The sequence below is a fragment of the Rhineura floridana genome, chromosome 6 (genome assembly GCF_030035675.1).
Source record: "Rhineura floridana isolate rRhiFlo1 chromosome 6, rRhiFlo1.hap2, whole genome shotgun sequence".
Taxonomy (NCBI): domain Eukaryota; kingdom Metazoa; phylum Chordata; class Lepidosauria; order Squamata; family Rhineuridae; genus Rhineura; species Rhineura floridana.
Window position 1 is genome coordinate 102,668,636 of NC_084485.1, and position 16,948 is coordinate 102,685,583.

Here is a 16,948-nt window from a genome sequence, read left to right on the forward strand (position 1 = left end):
GGGAAGAGACTCAGTGGCCACAGTGATTTCCAACATTTATTTATATATTTTTATTTACAACATTTATATACCGCTTAATTGTAAAAAATCTCAAAGTGGTTTACAGAAAGAATTAAAACAATAAAATTATTGGCAAAAGCGTTAAGGACAGATACTTAAAAACATTCAAAATAATAAAACGAACAATGAGTTAAAAACAGATTTAAAAACACAATAGCTTCCACATGCCTGGAGAGGCTTGCCTCAAGGAAACTGATTTTAGCAGGTGCTGAAAAGAGGCGTCTGCCTAATGTCAATAGGCAAGGAGTTCCAAAGCGTAGGTGCTGTCACTTTACAGGACTGATTTCTTACAAGAGCAGAACAAGTACTATGTGGCACCCATAACATGGAAAGCACAGTATTTAGAACTGAGTATGTGGTGTGAAAGACTCCTTTTCCTAACATTTTGGCTTCTTGTTTTTCTCCACCCACCACATCTTTGAAATATATCATATATGGTTAACTGTACTGCTGCCCTGACTTACTTTATGTTTGTTGCTATTTTGTGTTTTTATTATGTTTTTATATTGATTATGTATTTTTATTGTTTTTATTATATTTGTAAGCTGTGCTGAGCTCTGTTTTTAACAGCAGAAGGGCAGGATATAAATCCTCTTAATCAATCAATAAATATTCCATAGTGTTGGAAACTAGAGTCTAGGCATTTAAGGCTGAAAATGTAAATGTTTTTAAAAAAGATTTCTCACATCTTTCCCCAGTTTTTGGTGGTAATTCCTAGGCACAAAAACAAAACAACTGGACAATCCAATATGCAAATAATTTGCATAATATGCAAATTAACCTGCCCAGATTTGTGGAACTGGAATATGGCAACCCTAATCCATCCCTCCCTGGGGAAGAAATGAAGTAGGATGATCTTTGGTGGGGAGAATATATTGAAAAATACTTTTTAACCTTTTCTGAATTGCTGAACAGAGGCTCTGCCGGGCAACAGGATGAATGAGCCTGCATTCCAATGCAACTTTACTTGGGAGCAAGCACCAACTAACAGAGTGGGGGCAGGGCAGAAAAATGCAAATGCTAATACCTCAGCCTTTTCTATAGAGAGGCTTGTTTTTATATTTGTATTTGTTCAGGGGAGGGAGCATTTGGTGGATTCAAAGCCCTTCATTTCATCCTCCATGATGGCAGACAGACTCTCCCATTGCATTCACCACTTAAAACACATACCCAGAGACAAAGAGGTAGTTGAGATGAAGGCTTCTTCTCCCTGCTGACTCAACCAGAGTTGAGTCAGTAAGTACCCCAGTAAGGGGTGGAGCTGCATGCACTGATCAAGTGAGCATGTGCAGTTTTCTAAACTGCTAGATTCTGCATATGCAGCAGGCAGGCAGACTAAAATTCTTGATTTTCCCAGGATCGCTGTGGTGTACTTCATTGGCTAAGATCAATGGAAGGCGGGAATAGGCTAATTTCTCACAAAATGGGCAGAAATCTGCCTCCACATTTTGCCTTGTATCTCTGGATCCGCAAGGGCTACAGCCTTGCTTTTTTTAAAAAAAGAAAGAAAGCTGGGAATCCGGGCCAACTAACGAACTAAGTGAGGACCATGTAGCATGGCTAGAATCCGTGTAAAACCCAGCTAACTGGGCAATATGGCAACCCCACCTCCAAAGGAACAGCCAGGGCTTTGGAATGAACAGATTACTGGCCAACAGTGTATTATCAGGTACACACCATACATTTAAAGCACATGACTTCCCGCAAAGAATCCCGAGAACTGTAGTCTTATCTTGTTGCAGAGTTACAATTTCTAGCACCTTTAATAAACTATATAGCTTTAAATGTATGGTGTGTACACAGCCTTGCACATACAGGAGCAGAGGCATTACTGCCTTCTGATGGCAATCCTACACACTACGTAAGATTCTATCCCAGAGGACCACTTGGAAGCATTTTAGCAATTGGTGATTGGTGCTGCTGGAATGGGGGTGAAAAGTCTCCATGCATGAACAGAACACCATGCATGGTAGCTGAGAACTCAGACATTATATCTTTTAAGCCTTTCCCAGTGTAAACATTTCTCAGTTTTCCTGTCCTTCACACACTGATTTGTTGTGAAGCAAACTGAGACAGACACCTACTATTTTAAGTATATTAACCTATATCATAAATATAAACCAAGTTATATTTTTGTTAGACTTCACTCATATAGTGATAACTGATGTGCTAAATTTTTCTTTCAATTATTGTCACCATTCCTAGAAAAAAAGAATGCTTATCTGCCCAAAATGTATTAATAGTAAGATTTCTAATGCTTCTGAATATGCCAGAGGAGGAAACAAAACAAAACAAGTGAGTGGTACTGTCAATTATTTGTTAAATGTCATATATACTTTGAGCTTGGGCTGTTTATCAAAGGCAGAATAAAATCTGGAGAAAGCTTTCATTCATAAATAAATGTGATCTTCTCTATTGCAGCCAAAGAAGTACCTAGTAACAGATCATAGAGTGAAGATCTGGAAAGATTTGGAAATTAATTATGTAGCATCGGGTTCTAATAAAATAAAGGATGTGGCTGTGATAATTAAGGATAATTGTTAGTTATACAGGGAAAAACTTATACAGAAGGAAGATTAATTTTTAACAGAACATATGCTGTGAAGCCACCAGAGTGTGCATAAAGGAAAAATGGTTCTATTGAACAAAGAAATGCCAGAGGTCCATTTCAGACACAATTATTCCCAGTCCCCCACCCCAGCATATCTAATGTGTTTGAATTACATCTGTTGGGCATTATTTATTTGTTACTAATTATTACATTTATATACCACCTTTTGTCCAAGGACCTCAAGGTGGCATACATGGTTCTCCTTCCCTCACATTTGTATCCTCACAACAACCCTGGCAGGTAGGTTGGGCTGAGAGATTGTGATTGGGCCAAGGTCACCCAGTGAGTCTCATATGTAACATTTGTAAAATACTGACTTTCTCAGTATGCTAATGTCTTATATTTAGACCATCTTCTGCTTGATCTTTTCACCTGTTTGACAATATAAATACAACATAGACCTGGCATCCATTGGCATTTGAGACATTCTATGTGGTCAGGACACACCATGTGATAAGAACATGGCAACATGCAACAGCACCATGCAACTTTAATAATTTAGCGCCTATAGCATGTTTCAGAGTTGAGCTGTTCAGTTGCATTGATTATTTACTGATGAGTGAAGCTTGTAAGAGTATAAACAAAAAGGATCAGCATGCCTGCTTTTGCACTTTCCTATTAACTAAAAATCGCAGTCTAAAATTTCTTAGGTATTGTAAAGAAGGATTTTATTTATTTAATAAAATGTATAGGCTGCTTTTTATATATGTTTACAATAAAATGATTATAATACAGTAGAAGAGTAAAACAGAAGACCATAAGGAGCTAGATATAAATCCACGTGGTATGGAGTGATATCAATGAGACTTAATAGGAAACCTATCAACATAACCATCATCCAAGTCTATGCTCCAACAGCAAACGTGAAGAAGAGGAAATTGAGAGATTTTATGCAGAAGTACAGGAAGAAATTGATCACACACAAAAACAAGTTGTGCTGATAATCATGGGGGACTGGAATGCAAAAGTAGGGAACAGAGAACAACTAGGAATTGTGGGAAAATGGGGCTTAGGAGATAGAAATGAAGCAGGAGAAAGACTTACTGAATTCTGTGAAGCCAGTAATTTGTTGCTCGCAAACACATTTTTTGAGCAACTGAAAAGATGACTGTACACGTGGACATCACCAAATTGGTAGCAAAAGATGGAGAAGTTCCATACTTTCTGCAAAAACAGGAGCAGACTGTGGTACAGATCATGAACTGGTAATTACTCTGATTTTCGATACTAAAGAAGAACAAAGCAATCATAATACCAAAATACAATTTAAATAACATCCCAGAAGAAGATAAAGATCAAATAAAGAACAGATTTGAGGCTTTAAACTTAGTTGACAGAGAACCAGAAGAGCTATGGGTGAAGTCAGAGACATTATCAAGGAAGAATGCAAAAAGACAATACCTCTAATTAAAAAGAGAGAAAGACCTCAATGGATGACTGAAGAAACTCTTAAAATGGTTAAAGACAGAAGGAAAGCAAAAGGAGATAGAAACACGGTCAGAATCTTAAATGCAACAATACAGCAACTAGTACGTAGGGACAAAGAAAACTATTACAATGGTTACTGTATAGAAATAGAAGAGGACAACAAAAAGGGAAGAACAAGAGCCCTATTCCAAAAGATTACAGAAATTAAAGGGAAATTTAGACCAAGAATAGGGATGTCGAATAATCAACAGGTAAACCCACTAACTGAGATGAAATAAAAGGAAGATGGAAGCAATACACTGAAGAACTCTATAAAAGAGATCCCAGGATGACAGACTCATTCATGGAGGAACCGTATGATGAAGAACCAGACATTATAGAATGTGAGGTGAAAGCTACTCTTAAAATACTTGGAAGAAACAAAGCATCAGGAACAGATGGCATACCACTAGAATTGCTACAAGCTACTGAGACTAAATCTGTCCAAATTTTGACAAAAAACTGTCAAGAAATATGGAAAAAAGTAAACAATGGCCCAGAGACTGGAAGCTTTCCTCTTCTCCCAGGCATTTTAGCATGTGTTTTTAAATTGCTTTTTAAAAATGTGTTTTTAAATTTGTATATTTGTTTTTAATGTTTTTAATTGTTGTAAACCGCCCCGAGAGCATATGGGCCGGTATACAAATGCAATCAATCAATCAATCAATCAATCCCAAAGAAAGGGGATCGCAGAGAATGCAGTAATTATCGAACGATTGCCTTAATATCCCATGCAAGTAAAGTAAAGCTCAAGATTCTACAACATTGGCTCTTACCATATATGGAGCGAGAAATGCCAGACGTCCAAGCTGGATTTAGAAAGGGAAGAGGCACCAGGGATCATATCACAAACATACTTTGGATAATGGGACCAAGGAATTTCAGAAAGAAATTACACTGTGCTTTATAGACTACAGCAAAGCCTTTGAGTGTGTAGATCATGAAAAACCATGGAATGCTTTAAAAGAAACGGGGTGCCACAGCATCTGATTGTCCTGATGCACAATCTATACTCTGGACAAGAGGTTACTGTAAGGACAACACGGAGAAACCAATTGGTTCTCAAATAGAAAGGGTGTGAGACAGGGATGTACTTTATCACCCTATTTGTTTGATGTATATGCAGAACATATCATACAGAAAGCAGGATTGGACCAAGATGGAAGTGTGAAAATTGGAGGGAGAAATATCAATAATTTGAGATATGGAGATGATACTATACTACTAGCAGAAACTAGTAATGATTTGAAACAAATGCTGATGAAAGTTAAAGAGGAAAGCACAAAAGCAGGACTACAGCTGATTGCGGCCTATTGCCGAAATAAAACACAGACACCATTGCTTGGGTAAATGATGGGCCACTTTATTTAAACAGAATCAATTGAATAATGAACCTGCAGAAGGGAGATTAAGGGCGGGGCGTTCTGGAGATCCAGGCAAAGCCTGTTAGCAGCTATCGGGCGATCATGCCCTGCCTGAGCCTGGGGGCTGCCCTGTGCCAGCCCCCCCAGCTCCAGCCACACCCTGAAGATGTGTAGGGGGTCCAACCCGCATCACCGCCCCTCGGAGCCCTGAAACTCTGAGCGGATGAGGCACGTTGGCCCCAAAGGCGGCCCGTACCCTGTCCCCGGGCCGTGTAGCCCTGAGCTGCAGGCCTCCGGACCGCCTGTCACCCCCAAAGGTGCCTAAAGGTGTCACCTAGCTGCCCTTTCCCTTTAACCTTTCCCCGCACTTCTTCGCTTGCATCCAAAAGTGACCGTTAACAATACAAACTAAACAGCCCAATCAGCCTATTGACCCCCAGGGGCACCCGTGCTAACCCTTGACCCCTCCCCCCAACCACAGTGTGGAGTAGGCAAAAGAAACCTGCCAGCAAAGCGAGGCAGGCAGGCCAAAAATTCCTAGTCGGCCCCGTAGCGACCAAATGGATCACACTGCAGCAGAGGGAGGGTCGGGCGGGTGCCGCCGAAATTCAAACTGGATGGCGGGAAGCAGGCGGGGCGGCCTTAAATAGCCTTCAGCCGCCCCGCCTCCCTGCCGCGTCACACGACGGCGCGCCAGCGCGCCGTGTGTGCACGCATCCCATCCAAGATGGCGGCCGGGACATCGACAGCGGCCGCAAGCTCGTCCCTCTGCCCGGTAGGTCCCAGGCGCGGAACGGGATTGCGGCCTATTGCCGAAATAAAACACAGACACCATTGCTTGGGTAAATGATGGGCCACTTTATTTAAACAGAATCAATTGAATAATGAACCTGCAGAAGGGAGATTAAGGGCGGGGCGTTCTGGAGATCCAGGCAAAGCCTGTTAGCAGCTATCGGGCGATCATGCCCTGCCTGAGCCTGGGGGCTGCCCTGTGCCAGCCCCCCCAGCTCCAGCCACACCCTGAAGATGTGTAGGGGGTCCAACCCGCATCACCGCCCCTCGGAGCCCTGAAACTCTGAGCGGATGAGGCACGTTGGCCCCAAAGGCGGCCCGTACCCTGTCCCCGGGCCGTGTAGCCCTGAGCTGCAGGCCTCCGGACCGCCTGTCACCCCCAAAGGTGCCTAAAGGTGTCACCTAGCTGCCCTTTCCCTTTAACCTTTCCCCGCACTTCTTCGCCACAGAAGGGGGACAAGCCTCTGCTTAGTCCCCCTTTACCCCACACCCGATAAGAATCTGGTGTAAACCCTTCTGCAGGTCCCTTAGAAAGATGTCGTTGCCCTTGTCCGTCAAATGGACGCCGTCAGGCCGAAACAGCTCAAGCTTGTTGTGGCCCACCTCTGGGTGGTGGATGACAGAACCTCCTAAGTCCCTAAGGGCCCTCTGAATTTGCCTGTTCACCTTTTTCCGTGCCCTGTCCATCCCTCGTGGGTCACCAGCACAATTCCACCTCCTGCGCGGCAGGATGTCTGACCACACTAAGTGCACCCCCGGCCAGCGACGTGCAATGGCCCGGAGGTCACCGCATGCCTGTTCAATTAGGGCCTTGCCCTTTAACAGACCCAAGTCGTTGCCCCCGAGGTGGATCACCAGCACCTGGGGCGCTGCCACTTCCACAGCCGGTTGAAACAAGGCTGGCAGGAGCCCATCCCAACGCATCCCCCGACGTCCCAGCCACCGCACTGCGGCCCATTGACTGAGCCCCAGCTGCGTGCCGAAGCGAGACTTCGCCGCCCTGCGGCCTGCCCAGAACATCATACTGTGGCCACATAGGAGGATGCGTGGCAGCTCCGATCTTGTCCGGCGATCTGTTGAAACAACAACGACATTGGGTAACAATGGGGGGGGCCCCTGGGGGGGGGGCAAAATCTAGCCGCTGGCGCCGTGTGTGTCAGCAAGTGGTCTAACGTAGGCCTTGTACGCGTCCGAGGACCACCCGCCCACGGCCTGAAGCCTGTCTTTAGTAAAGCCCAATAGGGCCGCCGTGGAGGCCGCGCCTATCCGGAAGGAGTGTGTCCCGAACTTACTGGGGTCCACGCCTAAGTTCCCCAGTGCGGCCTTCGCCACGGACCAGAACTGGTATCTGGTAAGGGGCTGGGAGTTCCTATGTATAAATAGGTACCCTGACTGCGACCCCCTCGCTGCCACAAAACCGCGCAGGGCTGTTACTGGGCAGAGTTCTTGCTGCCGGCATGGGGCTAATACCACCAGGCGCCCCTTACCATGCTGGTCCGTTTTAGACCGCCTGAGCCGCAGGATGGCCCGCTCTGCCCTCCAGCTGAGGTCGGAGACTAGCAGGGCTCGGAGGGAGTTATCCCTCTTGGAAGCTGCCACCACCTCCCCGATTCGGAAGGCCCCAAAAAACAGAGTGAGGGCCGCAGCATGATATAGCAGGGCCTCGAAAGGGGAAGAACACAAGTGCTTCCACTGTCCCTGCAGGCCAAACAATAGCTCTGGGGAAAAGGGGAGGCGGGCATCCGGGGGGCAAGGGCGCTCGCGGGACCAACCCTCCAGCATCCGGCGCACCCTAAAGTCACCCGTGTAGTCCTGAAAGCCCCGTGCCTTCGCTAGGAAAGCGAGGCCTGAGAGCTTACCTTTGATGGTCCTGACTGAAAGGCCTCTCCGTTTCCCCTCCACGCAGAACTCCATAAGCTGCTCGACCGGGATGGGCCACTCCTGGACGTAACCCCTGGACTCTCTGAAGTTAGATAGATCCCTACCTGCCCCCTGGTAGCTGGCCAAAGTGCTGGGCGCCACAGAAAGGCTTATGGCCCTTTCTGATTCAATCCTCCAATCTCCCATAGCGCTGGGGGGAACACCTCCGGCAGAGCCCTTGCCCACGGTGCCAGCTGGCGAAACTTCTCCATCTGGTTCCGTGATAGAGCATCAGCAATACTATTGTCAATACCCGGAACGTGGCGCGCCAGGAACTGAATATTATAGTGAAGACATTGGAGCACGAATGCTCGCACCAGAAGCATAACGTTGGGGTTTCTAGAGGACAGGGTGTTAATAACGTGCACTGTGGGGAGGTTGTCGCACCAAAAGTGGACTGCGGAATTACACAGCTTGTCGGGCCAGAGGTGTACGGCCACGACGATGGGGAAGAACTCCAAGAACGTCAGGTCTCTGGTCAGGCCCGCCAGTGTCCAGCCCTGTGGCCAGCTGCCGTGGCACCATGAGTCATGCAGAATGACCCCAAAACCGAAGGCACCCGAGGCATCGGAGTGCACCTGTAGTTCTGCCTCCAACAGGCGATCCCTTCTCCATAGGGAGACCCCATTAAAGTCCCGCAGGAAGGTGGACCACACTGTCAGGTCAGCCCTAAGAGCGGCTGTCACCCGTGTGCGGTGGTAGGATCGTGATAGGCCAGCCATGGCATCATATACGCGCCGCAGGAAGGCGCGGCCGGGCGCTACAACCCTGCAGGCAAAGTTCAGCTGGCCTGCCAGCCGTTGGAGAGTGGCTAATGTCACCTTGTTAGAACTGACCACCTCTGAGATCTTCTCCCTGAGGGCCCCCAACTTGTCCTGAGGAAGCCTGCAGCATTGGGCCACCGTATCTATCTCGATGCCCAGAAACGTGATAGCCGTGGATGGGCCCTCAGTTTTTTCGGCCGCGAGGGGGACGCCCAGCTCCCCAGCCAGCCCCGCGAAATGTGCCATGAACGCCCTGCAGGTGCCTGAGTCCGCAGGGCCCGCAAACAGGTAGTCATCTAAATAGTGTACCACTGATTGCAAGCCTGCGCGCCTCTTGACCGCCCACTCCAAGAAGGAGCTGAAGCGCTCGAAAACAGAGCATGATATAGAGCAGCCCATAGGCAATGCCCTGTCCACGTAATATTCCCCATCAAAAGCCAAGCCCAACAGCTCGAAGTCCTGTGGGTGGACCGGGAGGAGGCGGAAAGCAGACTTGATGTCACACTTTCCCATAAGGGCCCCAACCCCGCAGTCCCTGACCATTCGCACAGCACAGTCGAATGATGTGTAGCGGACTGAGCACAGCTCCGCTGGGATAAAGTCATTGACTGACTCACCCTGTGGAAAGGACAGGTGGTGTATCAGGCGAAATTCACCTGGTGCCCTCTTGGGAACGAGGCCCAACGGGGAAACTCTGAGTGAGGGGATGGGTGGTGCAGCAAAGGGGCCCAGAACCCGGCCGGCTACTACTTCCTTCTTAATTTTTTCTCTCAGAACTGATTCCATGCCTTCCACTGACTTAAGGTTGCAGGACATGAAAGGTCGCCTGGGACCTAAATAGGGGATCCGAAAACCCACTGTGAAGCCTTCTAATAAAAACTGGGCATCTAGGACTAGGGGGTAAAGGTGGAGTAAGTGTCGGAGCACGGCAATTTTAATTGGGCTGGGGCCCCTTTCCCTGAGCTGCGCCTGCAGCCCCTGTCCTCCTTGCGCCAGCCGAATCCCTGTTTCCACCCCTGAAGGGGCGGCCCCTGGGGCAGCTAGTGCAGGCGTGGGGGCCCCCACATATGGCACATTCATGTCTGAACCTGCACGGGCTCCGACCGCAAAGGCCACGCGAGCTGAACTCCCAGCAAAGCAGGCGGGGTTGAACCCCCTGCCCCGCAGGCCCGCGGGAAGCAGTTGCTGATGCCTGGCGCGCCAAGAGATGGCCGCTGTCCGCCCTATCGCCTGCCATGGGTCTAGAATGCGCCATAAATTGCAGCCACAGGTCAGCCTCCTTCTTGTCCCAGGGGAGGGATGTATCAAAAGCCGCCCTCATACGGAACGCCTGGTCGTAGTCTAGCCATGCCGTCCCTTGAAACTCCGAGTAGCCCCGGTATATGATATCGAGGTATTTGATTAGTACCGAGGCCCTGTGAGGCTGCCTCTGTATTACCACCCCCATGTAGGTAAGGAATGCAGGCAGCCAGTTAGCCCAAGAGCGCTCTACCCGTCGGCGCTTGGGCCTATCGGGCTCTGCATGTTCTCCTTTATCCTTATCCTTCCCAACCGGCTCCCTGTACAGGAGCGAGAATAGGTCCACATACTCTCCCCTCCATATTCTGTCCTTCGTAGCAGGCAGAAGATGAAAACCCAGTGGGGCAGACGTTTCCCCAAAAGGTATGGCCCCCTCTCTGACTGATCCCAGGGGGTCGGATATCTCTGCAGGGGGGTTGGCAGACAGGGCGGGCTGCTGTCCTCCTTCCGTCGCCGTCCCAGCAGCGAGGTGCCAGACCTGCTCGCAGGCCTCCCTTAGGGGATGCTGCTGCTGTGGCGTAACCTCCCCCCCGCAGGCGGAGGTCCCTGCCTGCCCATATCCCTCGGTTACCGCTGGTGGGGAAAAGGGCCAGTAGGGGTACCCCCAGGGGGCCCAGCTCCACTGCTGCTGTCCTTGTTGTTGTGGCATGATAGAGGACTCACCCTGTGTGCTTTCCGCCGAAGGTCCTTGTGCGGGCTGCATTGTTGGGGCTGCTTGCAGGGTGGGATTTGCGCCTGGCTCTATGCTGGGCGTCCTCGCCTCAGCCCTGAGCCCGGCCTCCAGCACATCCAGTCGCGCTAAGATGGAAGCAACAGCCCCTGCATCAGCACTGTTCACTGGCCGCTGTGTTTTCCCCCGAGACCGTTTGGGTGGTGGGTCCTTCTTCTTCCCTGTCACAGGTTGGTCCCGGGGTGCATTAGGGTGGCTTGAGCCATGTTCTAGGGCTTCCAACCTGGCTAATATGGCCGCCCATGGTGGCCCCTCCCCACTCCTTGCCCCCTCCGCCGCTGGGGGTGGGCATCTCCCCCCTGCTCTGGGGGCCTTTCCCTTCCCTTTTGGCCCCCCTTGTCCTTTCTTGGGCATACTAGAGGGAGATAGGGGGCCCCGCTTGCAAAAAAAAAAAAAAAAAAGGACGTGATTACAAAGCGTTGTGAAGGAGCCCGCCTGCTTATTCAATACCCCCACCCGGCACCCAATTATCCTGGAGGGTAGCCTAATTGCCCTGCACGTGGCAAGGGTTGATGGTTGGGGTCGTGCCCCACCTCCCCCGCGTTAACTAAAATTAACAATTAAATTTAAAAGTTGCCGGCCAAAGGCCGCCTAGCCTGTGGTCCTCGCCGTGCTGGATCCGATCCTGCGCTGCCGCCTCGTCGTGACTGCCCCAGGATCCTCGCCGCCTAGGCCTTGTTGCCCGCCGCCACTGCCTCCCTGTCTCTCAATGAGGTTGGGGGGGGGCGCTCGATGCCGCCCAGCCACCCTGGCCACAGGAAGCCTCCGGAGGCCCACGTGCGCCGGCAGAGAAGCCGCCGCCGAAGCTGCTGCTGCCGAAATTGCGAAGCTGCTGCTGCCGCGATCGCTGCCAAAGGAACCCCGCCGAAGCTGCCGCCAAAGGAGCCCGGCCGAAGCAGCCGCTGAAGGAAGCCGCGCCGAGCCGAAGCTGCTGCTGCTGCGGCTGCCCCGATTGCCGCCGAAATTCAAACTGGATGGCGGGAAGCAGGCGGGGCGGCCTTAAATAGCCTTCAGCCGCCCCGCCTCCCTGCCGCGTCACACGACGGCGCGCCAGCGCGCCGTGTGTGCACGCATCCCATCCAAGATGGCGGCCGGGACATCGACAGCGGCTGCAAGCTCGTCCCTCTGCCCGGTAGGTCCCAGGCGCGGAACGGGAATGTCAAGAAGACTAAAGTAATAACAGAAGATTTATGTAACTTTAAAGTTGGCATTGAACCTGTCAAGGATTATAATACCTTGGCACAGTCATTAACCAAAATGGAGACAATAGTCAAGAAATTAGAAGAAGGCTAGGACTGAGGAGGGCAGTTATGAGAGAATTAGAAAAGGTCCTCAAATGCAAAGATGTATCACTGAACACTAAAGTCAGGATCATTCAAACCATGTTATTCCTAATCTCTATGTAAGGATGTGAAAGTTGGACAGTGAAAAAGGCGGATAAGAGAAAAATCAACCCATTTGAAATGTGGTGCTGGAGGAGAGCTTTGCGCATACCATGGACTGTGAAAAAGACCATAACTGGGTGTTAGAACAAATTAACCAGAACTGTCACTAGAAGCTAAAATGATGAAACTGAGGTAATCATACTTTGGACACATCATGAGAAGACATGATTCACTAGAAAAGACAATAATGGTGGGAACAACAAAAGGGAGTAGAAAAAGAGGAAGGCCAAACAAGGGATGAATTGATTCCATAAAGGAAGCCACAGACCTGAACTTACAAGATCTGAGCAGGGTGGTTCATGACAGATGCTATTGGAGGTTGCTGATTCGTAGGGTCACCATATGTCGTAATCGACTTGAAGGAACATAATGAGGACAACAAAGTGGTTTGGATGTTATGTATCATTCCAAACTGAAGGGATGTCTCTCTAAATAAGCTGGTCTTCAGTAGCCTATGAAAAAGCAGAAGGGGCTAGGTGGGCCTTCTGAGGAGCAAATCTCTATGAAGTCGAATGCCACAATCAGCTGTACCATGTAATCAACCAACCAAACATTCTTAAGGCATGTTAGAATATGTAGCAATATCTCCCCACCAGATCTAAAGGCTCTAAAGAGGTGTATTCCCATGGGGTATCCATGATGCTGAGCAGACTCTGAGAAGAGAAGCATGGAGCTGGTTTGTGGGAGAGAGATGGAACAATGTGATGGCTGAGAGGTGCCCAGATATAGGGAAATGATTGATTAACCGCTCCCTGGTATATCAAAGGGATATCTTCAAAAAGGATAAGGGCTTGTATATTCCAGCCCACGTATTTATTGAGTATTCATCCTGGTGTGCTTGCACAAAGCTTATGTGGAAGTTAGATTATATATGGTCTTTATTGAGCATTCTTTCTGATTTGCTTGCAGGGCAGTTATACAACAATGACTATATCTTTCATTCAGCCTGATTTGCTTGTGGGATGTTTACACATCTTCCCTTTATTTACTTGCTCATCCCACACTTTTCAGTGCATTACCACATCACTTTCCAAACTGCAAAAAGTCTGTTTTTTTTCTTAAGTGAATTTGTTTTGCTAGGGCAGCAAAGCCCTTTAATACACTTTAAAAGTGGAAAACTAAAAATCCAGTTTTCCAGTTGGAGCTTGAATCCCTCCTGCAAAATAATGACTGTCTGGAGCCACCCTGGGTGACAGTCCATAACAATAGTCGGGGTGTAAAGCTCCTATGACATAAATGACATGCCACAGAATGAAAATTGGACTAGTGAGGTTTTCTTTTTCAGTAAGGTTCCAGTGCCTGAACCCAACAGCAGCTGAATTTGGAGCTCTTAAAGAGATACAAACAAAACTTAATCAACATGTGCTAATCATGGAGGATAAGGGTATGTTCTGTCTCCATTGTCAGAGGCAGTAAGTGGGGAGAATGCTGTTGTGCTCAGTACCTGCTTCCATGCTGCATGAGATGGGCCATTGGCCTGATCCAGCAGGATTCTTCTTACGTTCTTACTGGCTATGAGAAGATAGAACAGAGCTTTGGTTTCTCAGGGGAAACATAAATAAAATAAAATAAACCTTAATTTAAGATTGGATGGGTATACTTGCTGGTTGGTCCTCAATTTTACTCAGAAGGTGAGATTCCTGGCCAATTTTTTTTTACCTTACCTTTGGTTTTGAAGTTTGGAATAAATTACATCAGGGAGCATCCTCCTGCTTTAGGAGATGATTGTTACTTGTGCCTACTATCTCCACCACTTTCTCAGACCACCACAATGGCCCTCTACCACTATGACCCAGAGTAAAGTTAAATCGCAACACATAGTCTCAGGGCATGTGTCAGGTCCCAACTAAGCTGAGCTTTGTATTTATTTATTTGTATTTATTTAATCAAATTTGTATACCCCTTGAATGTAAAGTCCTCTAAGCAGTTTACAAAAAATATTAAAATTATCAATAAAACAGTTGAAAACAAGTAATTAAAAACACATTTAAAACAAAACAGCTAGTAACTAAAAAGATTGAAACAGATCAACATCAATGTGTCTGGAAAGGCTTGCCTAAAAAGAAAAGCTTTTAGCAGGCACCGAAAGCTAACAGGTTACCAATAAATTCTGAAGTTTAGTCAACATAGAATATTTGAGATTTACTGACATCCAATGTGGCTTTCCTGTTTCCTTTTCTCTCCATCTCCTGTGACACAGGCATCACTACAGTAGGGCCCCACTCATATGGCGGATTACGTTCCATACCCCCACCGAAAAGCGGAATTCTGTCAATAAAATGGTGCCCGATGCCCGAAAAATGCCATAAAAGTGGAACAACTGCCATATGAGTGGGGCCTTACTCTAATTGAAAGCCACCGTATTAGCGGAACGTCAAAAAGTGGGGCCCTACAGTACTCCTTTGCAGAGTTCCCTCAACACCAGTGCATTGACAGGTCTCTTTGAAGTTAGTGGCCTATGTGGGCATGGATCAGGCCTCCCCATCACTCCAGTAGAGTCATCCAAGGGTGGTTGTGATGGAGGAAAGATCTGATGCAGACCAAAGCCTGCACTGGGGCTCTGAACAGTCCCTTGAGACCATTTATATGCACACGAAAAATGGTTCTTGTAAGTAAGTTTCCTGAATGCATAGTGCCTGCATACTGAAGCTGAAATTGTGTGATTTGTCCCTTTTTCCAAGAAGCCCTTCCATGGGTGGCATATGGAGAGATTCCTTATTATTGAGAGGTCCATAGGCAAACATCAGTGACTAGATTCTTTTGAGGCACCAGAGATCATATAACAAACATATGTTGGATAATGGAACGGAGCAAGGAATTTCAGAAGAAAATCACCCTGTGCTTCATAGATTACAGCAAAGCCTTTGACTGTGTAGATCATGAAAAACTGTGGAATGCTTTAAAAGAAATGGGGGTGTCACAGTATCTGATTGTCCTGATGTACAACCTATACTCTGGACAAGAGGCTACTGTAAGGACAGAATATGGAGAAACCGATTGGTTCCCAATAGAAAAGGGCATGAGATGGGTGTATTTTATCACCCTATTTGTTTAATCTGTACGCAGAACACATCATACGCAAAGCAAGACTGGACCAAGATGAAGGAGGTGTGAAAATTGTAGGGAGAAATATCAGTAATTTAAGATATGCAGACAATGCCATACTATTAGCAGAAACCAGTAATGATTTGAAAAGAATGCTGATGAAAGTTAAAGAGGAAAGTACAAAAGCAGGACTACAGCTCAACGTCAAAAAGACTAAAGTAATGACAACAGAAGATTTATGTAACTTTAAAGTGGACAATGAGGACATTGAACTTGTCAAGGATTATCAATACCTTGGCACAGTCATTAACCAAAATGGAGACCATAGTCAAGAAATCAGAAGAAGGCTAGGACTGGGGAAGGCAGCTATGAGAGAACTAGAAAACGTCCTCAAATGTAAAGATATATCACCGAACACCAAAGTCAGGATCATTCAGACCATGGTATTCCCAATCTCTATGTATGGATGTGAAAGTTGGACAGTGAAAAAGGCGGATAAGAGAAAAATCAACTCCTTTGAAATGTGGTGCTGGAGGAGCGCTTTGCACATACCATGGACTGTGAAAAAGACAAATAATTGGGTGTTAGAACAAATTAAACCAGAACTGTCACTAGAAGCTAAAATGATGAAACGGAGGTTATCATACTTTGGACACATCATGACAAGACATGATTCACTAGAAAAGACAATAATGCTTGGAAAAACAGAAGGGAGTAGAAAAAGAGGAAGGGCAAACGAGATGTATTGATTCCATAAAGGAAGCCACAGACCTGAACTTAGAAGATCTGAACAGGGTGGTTCATGACAAATTCTCTTGGAGATCACTGATTCATAGGGTTGCCATAAGTTGTAATCGACTTGAAGGCACATAACAACAACAACAGTGAGACCAGAGTTTTTGAAAACCAGAAATTCTACAGAAATCTAGCCAGCAAATTCAAGAGGCAAGATTCAAGAGGCAAATTCAAGAGGCATTTCCCCCCCCCAGTGATTTCATCCATGTCTACTACTAAGTGGTTAAAAAGTTAATAAATGCTATATGATACTAAAATTCACATAACTGTTTTTACGCCTAGTTTGTGTGCTCTGTGTTTTAATTTGGACCCTCATCATCATCAAAAGATGAATAGATAAGTGTCCCATAATTATGTCCACAATGTATGTGTCTGTCTGATGAGCTGGGTGAGACTGGATATATATATTCATTATACATATTATTTTGTTTCTAGCATCATAAAATGTGTGCCAAAAATAAGCCAGTAAAACAAGATAATGTTTTGTTCACATACAGTAGGGCCCCACTCATACGGCGGGTTACGTTCCGGATCCCTGCTGTAAAGCGAAAACCATTGAATAGAATGGCGCGCGATGCCCGAAAACCACTGTAAAAGAGGGACAAGCGCCGTATGAGTGGGGCTTTAGTCTAATTGTGTCTAATTGAGACCGCTGT

General features: G+C 47.2%; 2 protein-coding genes across 3 annotated transcripts in view; one reads left to right on the forward strand and one right to left on the reverse strand.

Annotated features, from left to right (window-relative positions):
- The window catches only part of PDE4B (phosphodiesterase 4B), a 468,208-nt gene that overhangs the window by 146,282 nt on the left and 304,978 nt on the right, over positions 1–16,948 (forward strand). The gene's annotated exons all lie outside the window — the stretch shown is intronic.
- On the reverse strand, positions 6,360–11,969 carry LOC133387791 (uncharacterized). The gene is made up of 2 exons (XM_061633351.1): positions 10,941–11,969; positions 6,360–7,367 (listed from the first exon to the last, which is right to left on the reverse strand). Exons 1-2 carry the CDS (start codon positions 11,359–11,361, stop codon positions 6,763–6,765), a joined length of 1,026 nt encoding a protein of 341 aa, XP_061489335.1. The 5' UTR covers positions 11,362–11,969; the 3' UTR covers positions 6,360–6,762.

Bases quoted from the DNA above. Each gene is read 5' to 3' on its own strand.
- LOC133387791 (XM_061633351.1), bottom strand. From the start codon at position 11,361: ATGCCCAAGAAAGGACAAGGGGGGCCAAAAGGGAAGGGAAAGGCCCCC. The intron at 7,368-10,940 runs GTGAGTCCTCTA...TTGTTTCAACAG, and splicing joins TTCGGCGGAAAGCACACAGG to ATCGCCGGACAAGATCGGAG.